The 16,308-nt window shown below is 34.6% G+C and overlaps 2 protein-coding genes across 2 annotated transcripts; one reads left to right on the top strand and one right to left on the bottom strand.

Moving 5' to 3' along the window:
* The first annotated feature begins 675 nt into the window (after positions 1 to 675).
* LOC128188476 (von Willebrand factor A domain-containing protein 7-like) lies at positions 676 to 10,451 on the top strand. The gene is made up of 20 exons (XM_052859561.1): positions 676 to 1,031; positions 2,687 to 2,809; positions 2,961 to 3,143; positions 3,829 to 3,904; positions 4,205 to 4,284; positions 4,541 to 4,729; positions 4,989 to 5,216; positions 5,366 to 5,485; positions 5,585 to 5,747; positions 5,800 to 5,965; positions 6,082 to 6,247; positions 6,330 to 6,403; positions 6,627 to 6,780; positions 6,867 to 7,036; positions 7,316 to 7,427; positions 7,554 to 7,740; positions 8,035 to 8,104; positions 8,241 to 8,464; positions 8,714 to 8,873; positions 9,669 to 10,451. Exons 1-20 carry the CDS (start codon positions 782 to 784, stop codon positions 10,230 to 10,232), a joined length of 3,459 nt encoding a protein of 1,152 aa, XP_052715521.1. The 5' UTR covers positions 676 to 781; the 3' UTR covers positions 10,233 to 10,451.
* Positions 10,452 to 11,278: 827 nt separating this feature from the next.
* LOC128188467 (uncharacterized) lies at positions 11,279 to 15,853 on the bottom strand. The gene is made up of 2 exons (XM_052859548.1): positions 14,361 to 15,853; positions 11,279 to 13,399 (listed from the first exon to the last, which is right to left on the bottom strand). The coding sequence occupies exon 2, from the start codon at positions 13,367 to 13,369 to the stop codon at positions 11,675 to 11,677; it is 1,695 nt and encodes a 564-aa protein (XP_052715508.1). The 5' UTR covers positions 13,370 to 13,399; positions 14,361 to 15,853; the 3' UTR covers positions 11,279 to 11,674.
* Between the last annotated feature and the right edge of the window lie 455 nt (positions 15,854 to 16,308).

Here is a 16,308-nt window from a genome sequence, read left to right as displayed (position 1 = left end):
CACGTCGATTTTAAAAGGTCACCAATGACAAATACTCTAAAATCACAATTGTTCGAGGGGGACTAATGTTCGTGACTTTCGTGGGAAAACCTTTCCCACGTACTGACATCCCCACGAACTTATATACAAGCATTTTTTTAATATTTATTAAACTTTCCAGAACTTGCCACCAACGAAATTACATCCCCACAAACCAAGAACTTTGGTAAAGTGTAAGTGGGCGTCGACGCCGTCATTTATGATCTTTTAAAGTAAAAATATTCGACAAGGACAAGTCACTAGTGTGGTCTATGGATGGCCTTGAACAGAAATTTCGATGTCACTGAAAAGCTTGTCAACGGAAGCGGATCACATCTACGGAAACTTTTTAACGATCTACAGCGTCGGAGGAAACGACTGCAACACAACGAAGCATACAGAGCGGCCGGCACAACAACTTTCATACTGTCATACACTTGACTTAGGTAATAGACTGTATCATTAGTAGTTTAATGTCAGTATTATTTTTTGATTGAAACAGGCTGGTACATGTATCTGTGATAGTTACCATGACGTAATTAACAATGAAAAAAAATATGTCATTCTTGTTTTAAGTTTATACTGTTATACCTTTCTTTAAAATAGGGAATTTAGAAAAATTCGGTCTGCAAACTTGAAACAAGGTCTTTTAAGCGATTGAATAACTCTACAATGCGCCTTGTATGCGATGCGTCACTGTGTTGAAAACGTTAGCCTCTTTATCAAAGGATGAAAAAACCTCTCCAAGATTAGACGACATAATATGTTTGTTTTTCGTTTGCTCGGAAAAGAACTAGCCATGTCAATTTCTTTTTTGATCATTTGTCTCTTCGTTATTTCTACGTCTAGTTTCCCAGCAAATGACTTTTTAAAGGACACTGGAAGTGAGTCACACGGTGTCATTACATTGGAGGCCATTTACATAACAACTGCAACTTTTCTGGACAGAATGCAGCTTGTCAATGACACAAGGAAATCGCCAGGCCTGAAAGTTTTTGAATATTTTGGCACAGGTAAGACACTAGAATATGATAAATTTTACGCATTATCTGTCAGTCTAAAATGTAAAAATGAAATGAGAATCTTGTCAATAATGAAACGAATTGATAACATAACGTGATACTTGAAAAAGTAACCTAACGATAGTTGGATTGCAAGTGTTTAGTTTATTTTAAGACTGTAAGGGAATATGTCATTCGTTTCAATTGTTAATTATATCTATTCTACCAGCATTCCTTCCAATTTTACAATTTCCGCTGTTCAAGTTTACTGCTTATTCTAAATCAATTAACATGGCTCCGTCTGTTGACAGTTTGCACCTAGCTGTGTTTAAACTATATGGGATAAAAAAAATGTTGACATAAGAAGCATGGCCTTTTGTCATAAGTGCATGATTTAAAATAGAAAAAAACCCATTTATTCACGTTTTGCACGGAGATAATCAGTATGTTATTTTGAATTACAGAAATACCATGGGACAGAATTGAAAGAAAATCAATAATGATAAATAATATGCATGGTCATGATTAATAAGCAGAGGCTATCTGAAGTCCTTTGTATCAGCACATGTGTATTTAAGACTGAAGTTCGTTAGAGTTTCATAATGTACCTTAGACATTAAGGAGATACAGCACATGTTTTATGTTGCTTATCAATTCTCTGAGTTTGTAACGGATTAGATTTCTGGTGCTCGTGAGTAGAGGAAGTGCAATGTGCAGTGATCTAAAACCAAGTTTTTAGGTCATGGTCGCAGATCTTTGAAACAAAATCCTTGAATTGATTATGTTTAAATCTGTCTATGCCACATGTAGCTCACTCATCGCGAAAGAACACCAAAGGGTAAATTGTAAGTCAAAATTCAATGTCAAAGTATACGTAGTATGTATATTTGTGTAATGACCTGGATATCTTTAATTTGTTAGTTATGTACATTATTGTCCTTTTCATCTTTCTGTCATTTGCTGCCAAGCTCACATTTCTTTAATCAGCCTTTCTTCAAAGAAACAATATATTCAATTAGTTTTAAATGAGCAACAGACACAGATAGGTATATGTGATAGCAATCTAACTTCGTAATTATAGTTATATCAACTTAAACCCCTATAAAATTCATTGAACTTAAATGAATAATGGAATAATCTATTCAGGTCTTTACGCAAATAAATTTCTTTGACGAGTTTTCAAGTAAAATCAATTTTAACACATTTTCACTGAATACAAAACATTTAAATGACATAAATTTGAAAACAATTAAACAAAAAAACTAACATATAAACAACAAATGTTTATTATATTTAACAACACACCATACTACGAAATGCACGAATTATTTCAAAGTTGTATATTCTCATATGTGATACAAAAAAATATTTTACTGTTATCTGAGACAGAAGACACAAGGTACATTTCTTTTCAATGTACAGTGCCCCAATGATACATTGGAAAGGACATAAATGTCCTACATACACTTTTCCAAGCTTTTCTTGAAAGAACTTCCCTAAACGTCCTTTAACCTGGCGTAATTTGCAAGTGGTTTGTATTTTCATACTGTGCATATCCAATAAAATCAGATATTTTCTGCAAAATATTGTACTTAGGTCAATATATAGAGTCAAAGTCCATGCCATCATACTACTTAGTATGTAATTATACATGTTTTGTGTTTTAGATCAAGAATCTAAACAACAATTTACGAAGATTATTCACGAAATAAGCGGATACGAAAGCATTGTTCAAAGAGACAAAGCAGATAAATCATTTTTTCACGTCTATGGAGAACAAATTCAAATAGGTATGATGTCTATTGCAATGCTGTTAGTGTGTTTCCAACATCTTATGAAAAGAACTGAGAAAAGTAGTTACATGTATATGGTGAACAAAAATAAACGGGCACAGCTGGTGGCATGATTGAGTTGACTGCTATATGGCTTTTTTCTTTACAGGTCACTTCTTAATTAAGAACATACGAAGTAAGATAAAAGATTTATCACGCAACAAAACGATAGTGAAAGCCAATATCTCGTTCATTCGAGAACTAGTGGCAACAATTCTGTATATTATACAGGAATTTTACAGAAATACAAACTGGATTGATCTTCATGGAAACACAATCTACAAAGATTTTGGTAAAAACAATAACACTTTGACTTCAATACTCATTGACCGTAAAGATTATTGTTTTCTCTCAAACTTTAGGGACTGTTATCCCTTGGTTATTAAATTTGCCACGATATAACAGTTGTTTCTGACTTACTTTTGATCGAAATTTATCAAAAGATGCATCTTAGATAAAATGTTGCTTGCTTTGTGAAAGAATTTTTCCAAAATCTAAAGTTTACATGACTGTTTTGAGGAATGTTGCATCATATTTTTATTTTTAAAATGGATTGGATAATACTTATATGAATACTTAGTTCAAGGTAGAAATTACATTTGTTACTTCCATCTTGAATCGGCCGTGGTTTTTCGCTTTTTTATTTAAACAGATAGTAGAGTTCACTGTGTACAATTCTTTTTTTACTTATCTAGAATGAATATTTCACTAGCCAAATGAGCAAAGGAAGTGGGCCTCTTGTAAAAAAATTTTCGTAACAAGAGGAACATATAAACATGGTATATTCGTGTCAAGTGAAATCGACATTTTTTTAAGAGCTGTTCTTAAACTGTACAATGTAAACCGCGTTACAAATTCGTTTTTCTTCATTTGTTATAATTAATTTCGTACTGACATAAAGCATTATTTAACTTACAAGTTTGCAGGAAGTTTTCAGCTTGTTCCATACGCTTGTAACATTGTCGTTGTTGTTACAGGTCAAGACAATGTTAGCTTGGCTGCAGTTGCTGGCCTTAGGGACAAAACGTGCATTAACTGTAGATATGTAAATGGGTAATAATTTCACCGAAAATATTGATAACCTCTTCATTATCTAGCTAGCAAGATATAAAAAGGGGTTCCATTTGGGTATGTTAGAAACGTCAAAAGAAATGTTCGTTAAATGACTTGTATGGATTGTCAAAATTGTTACATATTTGTAGGCATTAAATATTGATAAATAGATTATTGGAAAAAAACAACTTATATTTCAAACTTATATTTCAAGTGTGATTGATATTTGATAAACAGCAACTTTATACTTCTTCATCACAGTAATGTGTCGATGTAACTTTTTTCTTCATTTTTTAACAGAATGAAACATTTTGAAAACAACACTGTTGGTTTAAACTTGAATAGTGGCCACCGATCGGTACAAAACGTGACGAAACCGAGTGAGGTTCCAATTTATTACATATTGATGATTTGTTTACATTTTATTCAATTTCTAAAATTCCAAATACTTTTGTATTGAAATATACATTGACAATTTAACCAGTGGCTTAAATGTTTCAATGGAAAAAAAGTCTTATTCGTAGATACATGTATTATTTAAAAAAGACTTTGTTGGTTAATATATTGGTTGACATCCAATCTATTAGTTTTGTTTTTTTGGTCAAACAAATGAATGTTCCATTAATTTTATCATAGTTAATAGCCTCAGTAATGAAAGTGGTAGTAAATGCAGTCATGGAACACGAGATGCCAGTCGAAATTTGAAAGCTATTGGTGGTACCTTTAAAGAAAGCTCTAACCAACACGAGACACCTCACAGCCATCTTCACATTGTCGCAGCAGAAGCAGCAGTTAAAGCTACGGTGTACTACTTAGTTGATGCAGGTTAAATTACTTAATCAAACAATATATATGTCACTCCAATCAACCTTTTTTGGTAATACACAGTTTACCATAAAATGAGATTTGTTAAATATCAACTGTAATGATATCATACGTTTAATGCGTAATTTAGATAAATTCAAGTTTCGATGGAAATGATCTTGAAATGTGCACTACGAGCAATGCTGGAATCAAAACATGCAAGTATGACAATTTTAAACTTTCAAATTGCAATGTCCTGTTAAATTCATTTTGAGTTTAGATAGAGGACTTCTGAAGCTAGTAGGTCCAGATGTTTTCCGGGATATATTTGGCATTCACTCGAGAGAAGAAATAGTGAAGACGTCACTTACTTTTGTTATTGACGTCACTGGCTCCATCAGCGACGACATTGAGAAAGTCAAAATTGCTACTAAGAATATATTGCATGAGGCTAAAGATTCCAATTTTGTACCAAGGAAATACGTTTTGGTAACATTTTCAGACCAAGGTTTGTAATTATTCCCCATTTACATTCTTACTCATATTTGAAGTAGTCTCATATAACTTCTATATATTTTGCATTTACTGCCACCCATGTATTTCAAAATGTAAAACATGACATAACTCTTCACAAATCTTATAACAAATGTCCGACAGCAAATTTGACGACCATCAAAAGCACAACTGACTTCCAAATTATGTTAACATGGCTTGACGAGATCACTGTGAGAGGAGGAGATGGTTGTGCGGAATATGCCATGACGGGAATACTGAAGGGTAAACTTAAAATTGAATCATGAAAAATTAATAGTCTGTCACAGTATCAATTTTATTGATCTACAATGGTGAGCAACATGGATATTGGGTGTTTTGCAGGCATAGAAATGTCTAACAATGATTCCAACATTTACTTCGTTACTGGTGCTGACGCCAAAGATGTTTACTTGAAGCAAGGTGTTATTAATGGACTGAAAGCTAAAAGTTTAAAACTTATAGCCTTTCTTAATGATAATTGTTCCCGGAGAAGGAAAAGGGGTGCTTTCTATCAACATCTGAACTGTCACAATATACATACAGTTTCTTTTGTATATTCAAGGACAGTATTACCTGTCTGTAAACCGTGGTGGTAGTTTTCAGTTTCACCGAGTGAGAAGGTCGAGTATAAGTGTTTTTGAAGCGATTGCAAATGCAACAGGCGGGAAGGTTTATGAGACGACAACAGCCAATGTTGGAGAAATTGTAGAGAAAGAGATAAAGGTACACAAATGGACTAAATTCCACATTTAATAAACAAGTTCATCATCACTGTTATATATAAGGCAATTGTATTTACAATATTCAACAACCGAACAATTATTTGATTCATGTTTAAGGACACATTTCCATCTTCCAACGCTTTTGTCACGTGGTTTGAGATACCAGCAACGTCCACACACGACGGCAAAATCTTCATACCAGTAGATGATTACATTAAGAGCCTGAAGATAATGGTCAAAAATGTATTCTCTCTGTCTGAGTTGGTGTGTTATTATCCAAATGGTAATGGGTTTTTTCAAAGAAATTTTATATCTAGCTGAATAATATATAATAACCAAAGCTCAATTTGACATTATAATTTCAGGTACGAATGTTTCGTTTTCGCTAAAAAATGAAAAAAGTGATCTTTCAAACAACGTCTTGACGATATCGGTAAAGGTAAGTGCGTTTTTAGTGTACTTTTCCTAAAGATAGTCAGTGTTATGTTTTTATGTATTCTCAATACTGAGACTTAGCAATTATAACTATCTGCGTATTTGTGAGCAATATAAGCAAACATATACATAACAGCAGAAAAGATAATATGCAAACTTCCGTATTGTATTAATGAATAAACCAATTTTTAATTCTTTTGTATACTCTCACGATTATATATCAAAAGAATCCTCAGCCAGGACAATGGAAACTGGAGAAAAAATCCGCTTACTCTTGGGTCATAAACGTTACAGCTCAAAGTGCATTGGGTTTCACAGCAACTATTTTAGAAACTAGCACAGATGGTAATTCCTATCACCTTTCGGGAAATCCGATTAAAGGTACATTTTTTCGCCATTTCCATGCCTTTTCTCATAATTTCAAATTGATATTTTATCAATTTCATTATCAATCTCTTTTGCTTCAGGCAATAATTATTCCGTTGCTGTTGATATTGAAAACTTGGGTACAAAGTCCACATGTACAAGTGTGGCTTTATTGGATGAAAACGGGAATGACGTTACGGAAATTTTTGTTTCTAGAATGTATTTGATAGAGATTGCTCGCTATATTGGGGAGTTCACTCCATATAATAGGGTAAACATTAGCATGGCACCAACATTTGTCTTTCTTTCTATCAAGGATGTCTGACTCTCTTGGTTTATCAAAAAATCTCAATATATGCTCGTCAGATAGAACTCTTATGATGAGATTTACTGACTTAAAATTACTCAGAAATACTAAAAAACATAAAATAATCATAATTTTGTGAAAATCTATTATATATTCTTGATATTTTAAAAATCAAAACATGGGAATGGGCTATTCAAATTAACGTTTATAAATCTTGTAATGTGAATTGTTTTTACATTTTAGTCAAGCTATGTGCAAATACGAGGAACAGATGATCAAAGGAACCCTTTTTTGCGAACAAGACCTTTATTTGTTATGCCGGTATCCGTCCAACTTCATATATCTCCTCTTCTGGGTAAGTACTAGAGAAAAGTAGAGAGGTATTTGAAAAATTTCGCCTGCATCTAACTTATTTAAGATCCCAATTATTTTACTGGATTGATAACATTCGTTTTACATAATGCACTACAATTACTTTTAGGAGATTTGCGACTTCATGATGCTAGCAACATAACTTTCTCCCTTACAAACATCGGTGAAGACCTACTTGATTTTGTCATCACGATTACTGATGGCTATTCCGACATCAGTGTTCAACGAGGTAGTTTAGATGGCGGAAAGATTTATGGTGGTATAATCACGATAACCCCGACATCCTTACAAACTTTGTAAGATCATAAATCTATTCATAATTTATCTTTTACTTCTATCTGTATAATTGAGTGCACATACCCGTTGTTTTGTTGTTGTTGGTTTTTTTTTTTGGGCTTGTATGTCAAGAAAATTTTACTGGACGTTAATATTCCCTTTTTTACCTGATACAGCAAGCGAGTCATACCGGTAATAGTCACACAATCGTGTTTTGCTACAGTTTTTTTTTTATAGAGTCAGGGTCTTTATACTAATTTTATACGTTAATATTGATATTTTTCTAAATTGCGATACTTATCCATTCATTACAGAACATTAGACTTTTTGGTTACTCTTGAAAACTACACAGGAATTATTCAAACAGAGAAAAGACGATATTTTGTGAGTTTATTATCAATTCTGTTACATTTACATCTGTTTTAGTTGACGTAATATTTTCTAAACACTTTTTTTTTCAACCTAATAACCATTTTATTTCTCTTGAGCGTGTGTTTTAACTTCAGTTCTTTTTCTAAAGGTTATGGACTCACGAACAGCACACTGCATTGTCACTGAATATCCAAAGATTTGTCCTACAGAGGCGCTTAATACAGGAAATTGCACCTTCTATAAATGGAACGGGTCGGTACAAGTTTCCTCGGCGACCATCAGGGAATCGCTCATTAGAGTATCTACCGACAATGTTATTCTAGATCATATGAATCTAACAGACTCAAACTTCTCTGTACCTATATTGATAAGGTAAACACAATGCTTGGCTTATAAGAAGAGTACACAACTTGAAATAATATTAATATTATAAACTTTTGAGCAAGACTTCCTAAACAAATGAATTACGTGATGTTGAAAATAAACAAAAACAAAAGTACTGTGGATTATTGATACCTATTTTACAATCATTCTGCCGTAAGTCATTGTTGTATTCAAACTATCGTTTTATTACATTACAAACAATGTGGATTGATACCTCCTTCACCACACTTTTTTTAGTGGCCATTGCTGTATTCAAACTGTCGTTTTATCCATCATCGATAAGGACGGGTTTTTCGACCAATGCAGCTTTACACTCTCTAAACAACCACTGACCATTGTGCAATACCACACCACAACAGAAGAACTGACAACACTCAAAGAAATCACATCTTCACACGTAAGGGCAACAGCAGATATTTATATCATGATAATTTCAGTATTATATATATATATAATTTTTTTTTCAAAGTACATGTATCAGCACTTGCTAAACAGGCAACGTAATTAGTCAAAGCAATTCTAAAAAAACCAGAGATGTTTGGAAAACACTTATGCCCCCTCCCTTGGAAACATCTGCAAAAAAAATTTACGGAAACTACAAATAATTGAAATTTTTCTACGTTTAAGGCACATAACTCTTTCAAAAAATGCTTGAACGTACCCAAAATAAACTTGACCTAGATATTATTATGATAAAGCTATATATTAAATTTCATTTCAATATGTGCATCCTTTGCAAAGAAAATAAACGGAAACTTCAAATAGTTGGAATTGTTCTACGTCCAAGGGGCATAACTCTGTCGAAAAATGCTCGATCGTATCCAGAATTGAACTTGACTTATATATTATTATGATTAACCTGTATACCAAATTTCATTTCAATATGTGCATCCCTTGCGAAGTAAATGAACGGAAACTGTTGGTGGACCAAACGACCGACTGACAGATCGACCCACCGACCGACAGACAGCAGCATAGCAATATGCCCTCACTTCTTCGAAGGGGGAATAAAAAAAACCATATCGACAGTTAAAAATGACAATATATCTAGACTGCAGATACTTGAGCATTTCCAACTGTGGTATCATTATAGCACTAGTACTTTTGATTACAATTTACCATTATAGTTTAGTAGTCTTTGTATAGATGTTTGGCACGGTATCTAATAATTTACATTCTTCACTTATTTTAGCCAGCTACCCAAGATGGACATTCGAAAGTCATTGGAATATCCATTGGAGTTAGTGTTCTTGGAGTAATACTAATGTCTATCATTGTTTGCATAGTCAGGAATGTCAAAGTAAGATGTCGCCAAAAAACTCCGGTAGAGTTATCAAACTACCGTTCTCTAGAAAGGAAAGAAATGGAAACTACAGAAGACCTCGAAATACAGTCTGAACGTCAGAATTTGCTCATTGTTGATGTTACACCTGGAATCAACGAAAACGAAGATGGGAACGACAGCAATTCAGTGAATGTCTCCTATTGCAAAAAGGAGGAACCCAAAACAGCTGAGAAACAAAAGAGTTCTTCAAAGTCTTCAGATTACGTAAACGAAGAAACTGACACCAGTAGTGAAGCTGCAACTACTCAAAAGTTGCAGTCACCGATGAAAGATCCAGAAAAATGTTTTGAAACAAAAGTTGTTTCAGAGTCGTCAGTTTGCCCGAACGAACAAACAAACAACGAAGATGACACAATAGTGATTTCTGGCAGGCGTGGACACAAGGAAATCCGTGAAACTGGCATTCTATAAATCAGTTTTGTCGAGAGATCTATTCTACTTTCAACCTCTTTCCTATAATTTAGTTACCTGTTCATTGACCTTAATTCATTATTGTCGATGAATTATTTGTTTATTTACTTCAAAGGAAATTACAATTATGTTGTTGTTTTGATAAAGAAATACAGTCATGTATGTTGAGAGAATTAAACATTTATGCTAGAAAATAAAAAGAATGAGAAGAAAAACGTAGTTTGACCCTCAGGAACTTCTTATTGTTTGTCACCTTTACTTGCATGACCATGACACAAAATAAGTGATAACAAAAAGTAGGGAGGATATCGATACATGCCAGTCGTCCATCATTTTAGTGTAGATGTAAAAAGAACATACGTCAATAAAGGAATAACACACACACACACACACATACACACACACACACAAAATTACGTACATGATTACATAGCTGCATAAGTATACAATATGAATCCACAGGGGCCAAGCCCGTTTTAACATTAATTTCAATGTAACCATAAATAAAGAAAGGGGTCGAACTCTTCAAAAGCCTTATAAATCAATTGATATTTAAAACAATCGCAATATGCATGTATTTTTCAGAAAAGTAATGTCTGAGATACACTCGTGCCGAATTTTAAGTTGATAGGTCTTGAAATAGCGGAGATATACGTCATTATTCTCTCCAAACTGAACCTTTATTCTGCTGCCACATCAACTTCTGACCAGACCGGCCATTGTGATCGCTAATGTTAAACTTAGTTTCATTGGTTAATATTCCTAATGGTCCAGTCAGAATCAGTCGAAGACGTGAAAATGGCTGGTCCTGTCAAAATCAATGTGGTTGCAGAATAAAAGTTCAGTATGGGGAGTATTTAAGGAATTTTATCGGAATTTTGTATGTAAGTAGCGTGTGTTTGATGTAAGATTTTAAAAGTTGCAATGACGTACATCTCCGCTATTTCAAGACCTATCAACTTAAAATTCGGGTTTTGTATATTTTTCCTGCAATGATCGCTACCTTCATAAATTAACATCTTTCTTGTATTAAGAACAAATGTCAATAAAAAAAAATCTTTCTTTAACTAATTAATAAATTAAATTACTTTTAATGTACATAAATACGTTAGCTAATAGAAAAAGCAAATTCTTCTCCTGTGAGACTTTGAGTCTGGCATCATCATGATTATTTCGTGCAGTCCGTGATTTTACTTAGGTTGTTGTAGGTTCAGACAAATCGATAAAAAGAGCGTGTCAATTTCAGTCCTGTCACTTTCAGCCGCTGTAGATTTCGACCAATCGATAAATGGGACGTGTAGATTTCAGTCTGACTGTTTCTATAGAGCCATGAATTAACTATAACTTTCCTAGAACTATAGGAAATTATACTTGGTAGATGTAAATATAAATTTATAAACACAGTGCAAACTTTAATACATACATGTATGTGCACAGTTTGTTTACATTAGATATTGAATTATTTTCACATTCCCTGTTATGAACTCAGCAATAAAGAGGTTGTCTTTGGTGTCCACACATAAATCCTGTGGACGCTGTAAATGGCAGTTGTCAATGTAGCGGAGGAAATGTCCGTCCTGATCCAGAATGTGAATGCATTGGTTGGTAAAGTCTGCTGTCAGGATCCGACTCTGGCTGTCTGTAGTGATGCCACATGGCTTAAACTGTCCCTTAGTAGTAGTGCGAAAACCAGTGTAGGTAAACCGAAGTTTCCCGGCTTGATTGACTACCACTACTGCACAGGCTCCGAAGTCTGAGACGCAGACATCTAGGTTCCTGTTTTCGCTGATGTATTTGGAGTTGTTACATATTAATGTTTCTTTGTCAAAGCTAAAGGAACCGTCAAGTGCAGATGAGAAGAGTGGTTGTCCTTTGTCATTGAACTGAATACTTTGTACCGCTGTGGAGCCAGAGTAACGCCCGACTTTTGCTTGTCTCGAATCATCACTGTCCATAGAAACCAGGAGGCCACCAGTGGAGGTACTACAAACATCGCGAGGTTTCCACCCTCGTAGTCTTATCAGGGTCTGTATCTGTGTATTCTTCACTATGTTCACAGTTCTGTTTCTGAAATCAGTGTAAACTAGAATCCCACTCAATGTAACTGTTACATGCGTTTCTGATGGTTTGTAACCTGACTTGGTTGGGATTGACTTCGCTAGATTTCCCCCGAGATCATAGAGTCTTATTGTATTCTCACCATCACCACAAACCCATATTTTATCATCCCTCAAACAAGACACGCCACATAATCCTATTTGTTCGGTGTTTATATTGGCGATGAGCCTTGGTTCATCAATGAGCGGTCTGTCTGGAAGGGAGGACTCGGCACCTGGAAAATTCATTGTGCAGCCAGGTTTCTCTGTTTTAAAAGGTACTTTTGATATTAAACCAAACTGTTGATAAAGCTGTTCTTTGTTTAGCTTCTGTGGGGTAAAACTCGGCAATGAAATAGTGAGTCTAGGAGGCGGTCTTCTGAATTGTGCATTCCTAGATTTGTAGGCAGAGACAAGGCTGGCATCATTAGAGTTTAGTGATTTCTTCAGATCTGCAATGTTCTGCGTGATTTCAGAAATGGTGCGTTTGATTTTATCTTCCTCTTTTTTAAGGACATCCAGGTGTTTGGAGTCCATTTCACCGAGATCAACTTTTAGTTTCTGTATTATGGTGTCTATTTCTCTGTGCAGGGCTTCTCCATGTTTGTCGATTGCTGTTGTCAATTTCTGCGTGTTTTTATTTAGATCAGCTTTCTGCATTAGAATTGTAGAGGCAATCTCTTGGTATTTGGGATATATTGTTTTCTCTAGTTCTTGCAAATCTCTCTGTATAATGGATTTTTTGTGTTCAATACTTTCCAAAATGTCAAATTTTCTGTGCTGTTCATGTTCACTAGAAGATATACATTGTGAACGAAGTTCACATTGTTTTGTGGAATGTTTTGGACATTTAGGATAATAAGTAGTTAATCCACGGTTCTCAAATGAAACTACTTTGTGTTCTATAGATGGATCAGAGATATGTTCCCCCACACAGGCTTTACACAGATGGATGTGACAAATATCACAATGCAAAGGAGGACCAGGGGTCTCGCAGAGACGACACCGTAACACGTCTTGAAGCCAAGCTCTAGAATCCATGGTCAGACACCTTACTTATTGCAGAAGAACCTTAAAAATAAACAAATTTCTAAAACCGTTTAGGTTTATATTTTTAAAGCAATAAACTGTCATTTTTTGTGCAAAGTACATTATATACATGTACGCAGAGTTACTGTCTGTTTTGTAATTTTTAAACATTTTACATTATGTTTGATTGAACAAGTAGTTAAGGTTGTTTAAACATTGCATACAAAGCGGGGTGTGGGGGTATGAAAAAATACAAAATGAACACTAAATCACAAAACTAAATGTACATAGTGCGATTAAGTAAATATCCCCCCCCAAAAACAAAAACCCCAATTTTTTCTTAATGTTTGTATGGTTGGAGTGAGATGTCTGATTAAAATTTACTATTTTGCTATCTTTTTCTTAATATTTTAAGCAATTTTGATCAGAAACAGTTAAATGGAAGGGCATAATTGGAACACATTACATACAGATCCGGCACGTAGCATCGTTTTTGAAAGTGGGGGAGGGGGCAGACTCATCCAAAAAATCTTGACAAGCAAAAAAAAAAAGGGTGGGGGACCTGAAAATTCTTAACCGGGGGGGGGGGGGGGGGGGGGGGGGGCGGGTATACATTTTTACTTCAATTTCACTGTTTATTTCCTTATTGTCAATTCAATTTCTCTTGGGTCTCCATGCTAATTCAATAATATTTGGTATGTAAATGTAAGAAAATTCTTTCCTGCGCAAAAAAAGCCCCCCCCCCCCCCCCCCGATGCTACGTGCCTGCAGATACAGAAAAAGTCTCAAAAAGACTCAACGTCCCTCCCCTCCCTAGCAAAAAAAATTACATCCTCATTTTGGCTGAAATTCAGATTGGCTTGATATTTGGTCTAAAAAGGGCGTCCAAAATACTATCCCCCTCGCCTAACGCCCTACTATAAAGCCACAGGTCTACATTTACAACGCGTTGAGAGTATTGATTTTTTTTCTTGCTAAAGTCAAAATATCATTAAATACAAACCTCAATCCAATATGGCGTGTTTATTACCGTCTTCCTTATTGGTATAAAGAGTTAAAATAATTTACTGTTTCCGGATTGTTCACTTCCTCTCTTTTGTGACCCTCTGGGGTGAAAATTTGCATTTTTCATTGGTTAGAGAACAGTACGGCGCAAAGGCGATAATTTTCTGATGATATTTTTTTTCTCTCCTGGCTCGTCGGAGATTTACGGAGACAGCCGAGCTTCTGGTTGAACGAGACTAATTCTGACACTTATTTTTGTGTTATCAACATTGTTGTATGCCTTATTATATCATGTATTATTGTATTTAGATGCTGATCACTATTTTTCCGTATTTTTACCTCAGTATGATCGATGATTGCTTTTATCTGTCACCTCGATTGATGAACTATGTCCTCGTAGCGAACTTCCGTATTCAAGTATATCGCTACGCGCACTACTTCAGAAGGCGCATAATTTCAAAATTCCTTTAGTGTAAAATATCGCAAGGATGTGTATTAAAGCTATATGCGTATTTTGACTTAGAAATATGTGTCCGTGTAATTAAATTAATCCGGACAAGGCTTTGTATAGGAATAAAATGTTTATTTATTATTTAAATATGCTTGTTCGGAAATTAGGAAACTTGTCCGGAATGTCCAAAATCCGTACAGATATTTGATTGGTTGTTAGTGTCCGGACAGAAAAGGACAAGTACTCATTGGTTGGAGAAGTTTATAAATATAGGCTAGTTCCAGCAGCAGTATCACTTGATCACTCGATCACATTCCGTTCAGTTGAGCACTCCTCTGAGAACTCCATATAAGGTAGATAACCAAGATGAACCTGGTCGTAGACGATGCTAATTTTTATAAGGACTTCGTCGTCCGGACAGAATCCGTATAGTATAACAACCATGTAGACCAGTCTTTCCAGTGTTATAGTTCTAGTTATTAGTTGTGGTCTATAAAAGGAACTGTTATATTTATTTGAACTGTTTCAAGTTTAGAATTACGAGTTGTCCGGATTGTTCGGAATCCGCATTATTGTTGTTCGGATTTTCTTAGTTCATAAGTTCAGATAGGTTATTCATTTTAATAACGAGTTGTCCGGGTGTCCGGATAAGACTGACTAGATTATTTACAGTTTACTGGAAATTATGAGGACTTAATTAGCATACTTAGTAGAAATGGGGTGGGGGTGTGATTTTACCAAGATAGAATTAGACTGCGTGTGTCGAGTCTAGCTGTCCGGATCGGCGCAAGTTTATGCATTTTTAATATTTATTATTCAGTACAATTCTTATACGCTGTGTATTGTTGATATTGAGCTTGAGAACGACAAATCCTGCAGATACGAGAACAAGTAGCATTTTCTTTATTTTTATTACGAGTAGTTTTTAAAACGGTGATAGCCCCGGGTTTCAGGTTGTATTGTTTGAAATGGTCAGCATCTTAGTCTGTGTTGTGATATTGATATTTTGCCATCCTGAATAAATTGTGTGTTAGAAAAACGGTGTTTTTCTTTTGTGGCAAGGACCGCTCGACTTGTTACAATAACAACTGTATGAAAGAAATTCAGGATTGAATTTTTCAGTACAACTAGTTGGAAGCAATATTCTATAATATTAATTGAATTTTTTATTTTGGTATTGTTTATGAAAATACAAAATCGTGAAAATTTGATACGGTATGTCTTTATGGTCTTATATCAGTAAATCAGTTTGCAGATAAGGAAAAAAACTAATATCAGAAAAACAAAATGCTGAATATTGTGGTATCAATTTATATATTGTAAAAAAAAATACGACCCTTTCTAAGATTTCTTTTTCCCCACTATAGTCGATCCCAACTAACAGGCTCGTGGTACGAATTTATCAATTTAAGGCACAGCACAGCACAGCACATATAAATCAAAGTACTGAAGAACTGACGGGAGTTGATTTTGTCGATATTTATCTATTTTAAAA

The sequence above is a fragment of the Crassostrea angulata genome, chromosome 1 (assembly GCF_025612915.1).
Source record: "Crassostrea angulata isolate pt1a10 chromosome 1, ASM2561291v2, whole genome shotgun sequence".
Classification (NCBI taxonomy): Eukaryota; Metazoa; Mollusca; class Bivalvia; order Ostreida; family Ostreidae; genus Magallana; species Magallana angulata.
Note: the sequence above shows the minus strand (reverse complement) of the source record. Positions and strands in the feature narration are given on the sequence as shown.

Bases quoted from the DNA above. Each gene is read 5' to 3' on its own strand.
- LOC128188476 (XM_052859561.1), top strand. From the start codon at position 782: ATGTTTGTTTTTCGTTTGCTCGGAAAAGAACTAGCCATGTCAATTTCT. The intron at 5,486-5,584 runs GTAAACTTAAAA...GGTGTTTTGCAG, and splicing joins CATGACGGGAATACTGAAGG to GCATAGAAATGTCTAACAAT. The intron at 6,404-6,626 runs GTAAGTGCGTTT...ATATATCAAAAG, and splicing joins TCTTGACGATATCGGTAAAG to AATCCTCAGCCAGGACAATG.
- LOC128188467 (XM_052859548.1), bottom strand. From the start codon at position 13,369: ATGGATTCTAGAGCTTGGCTTCAAGACGTGTTACGGTGTCGTCTCTGC.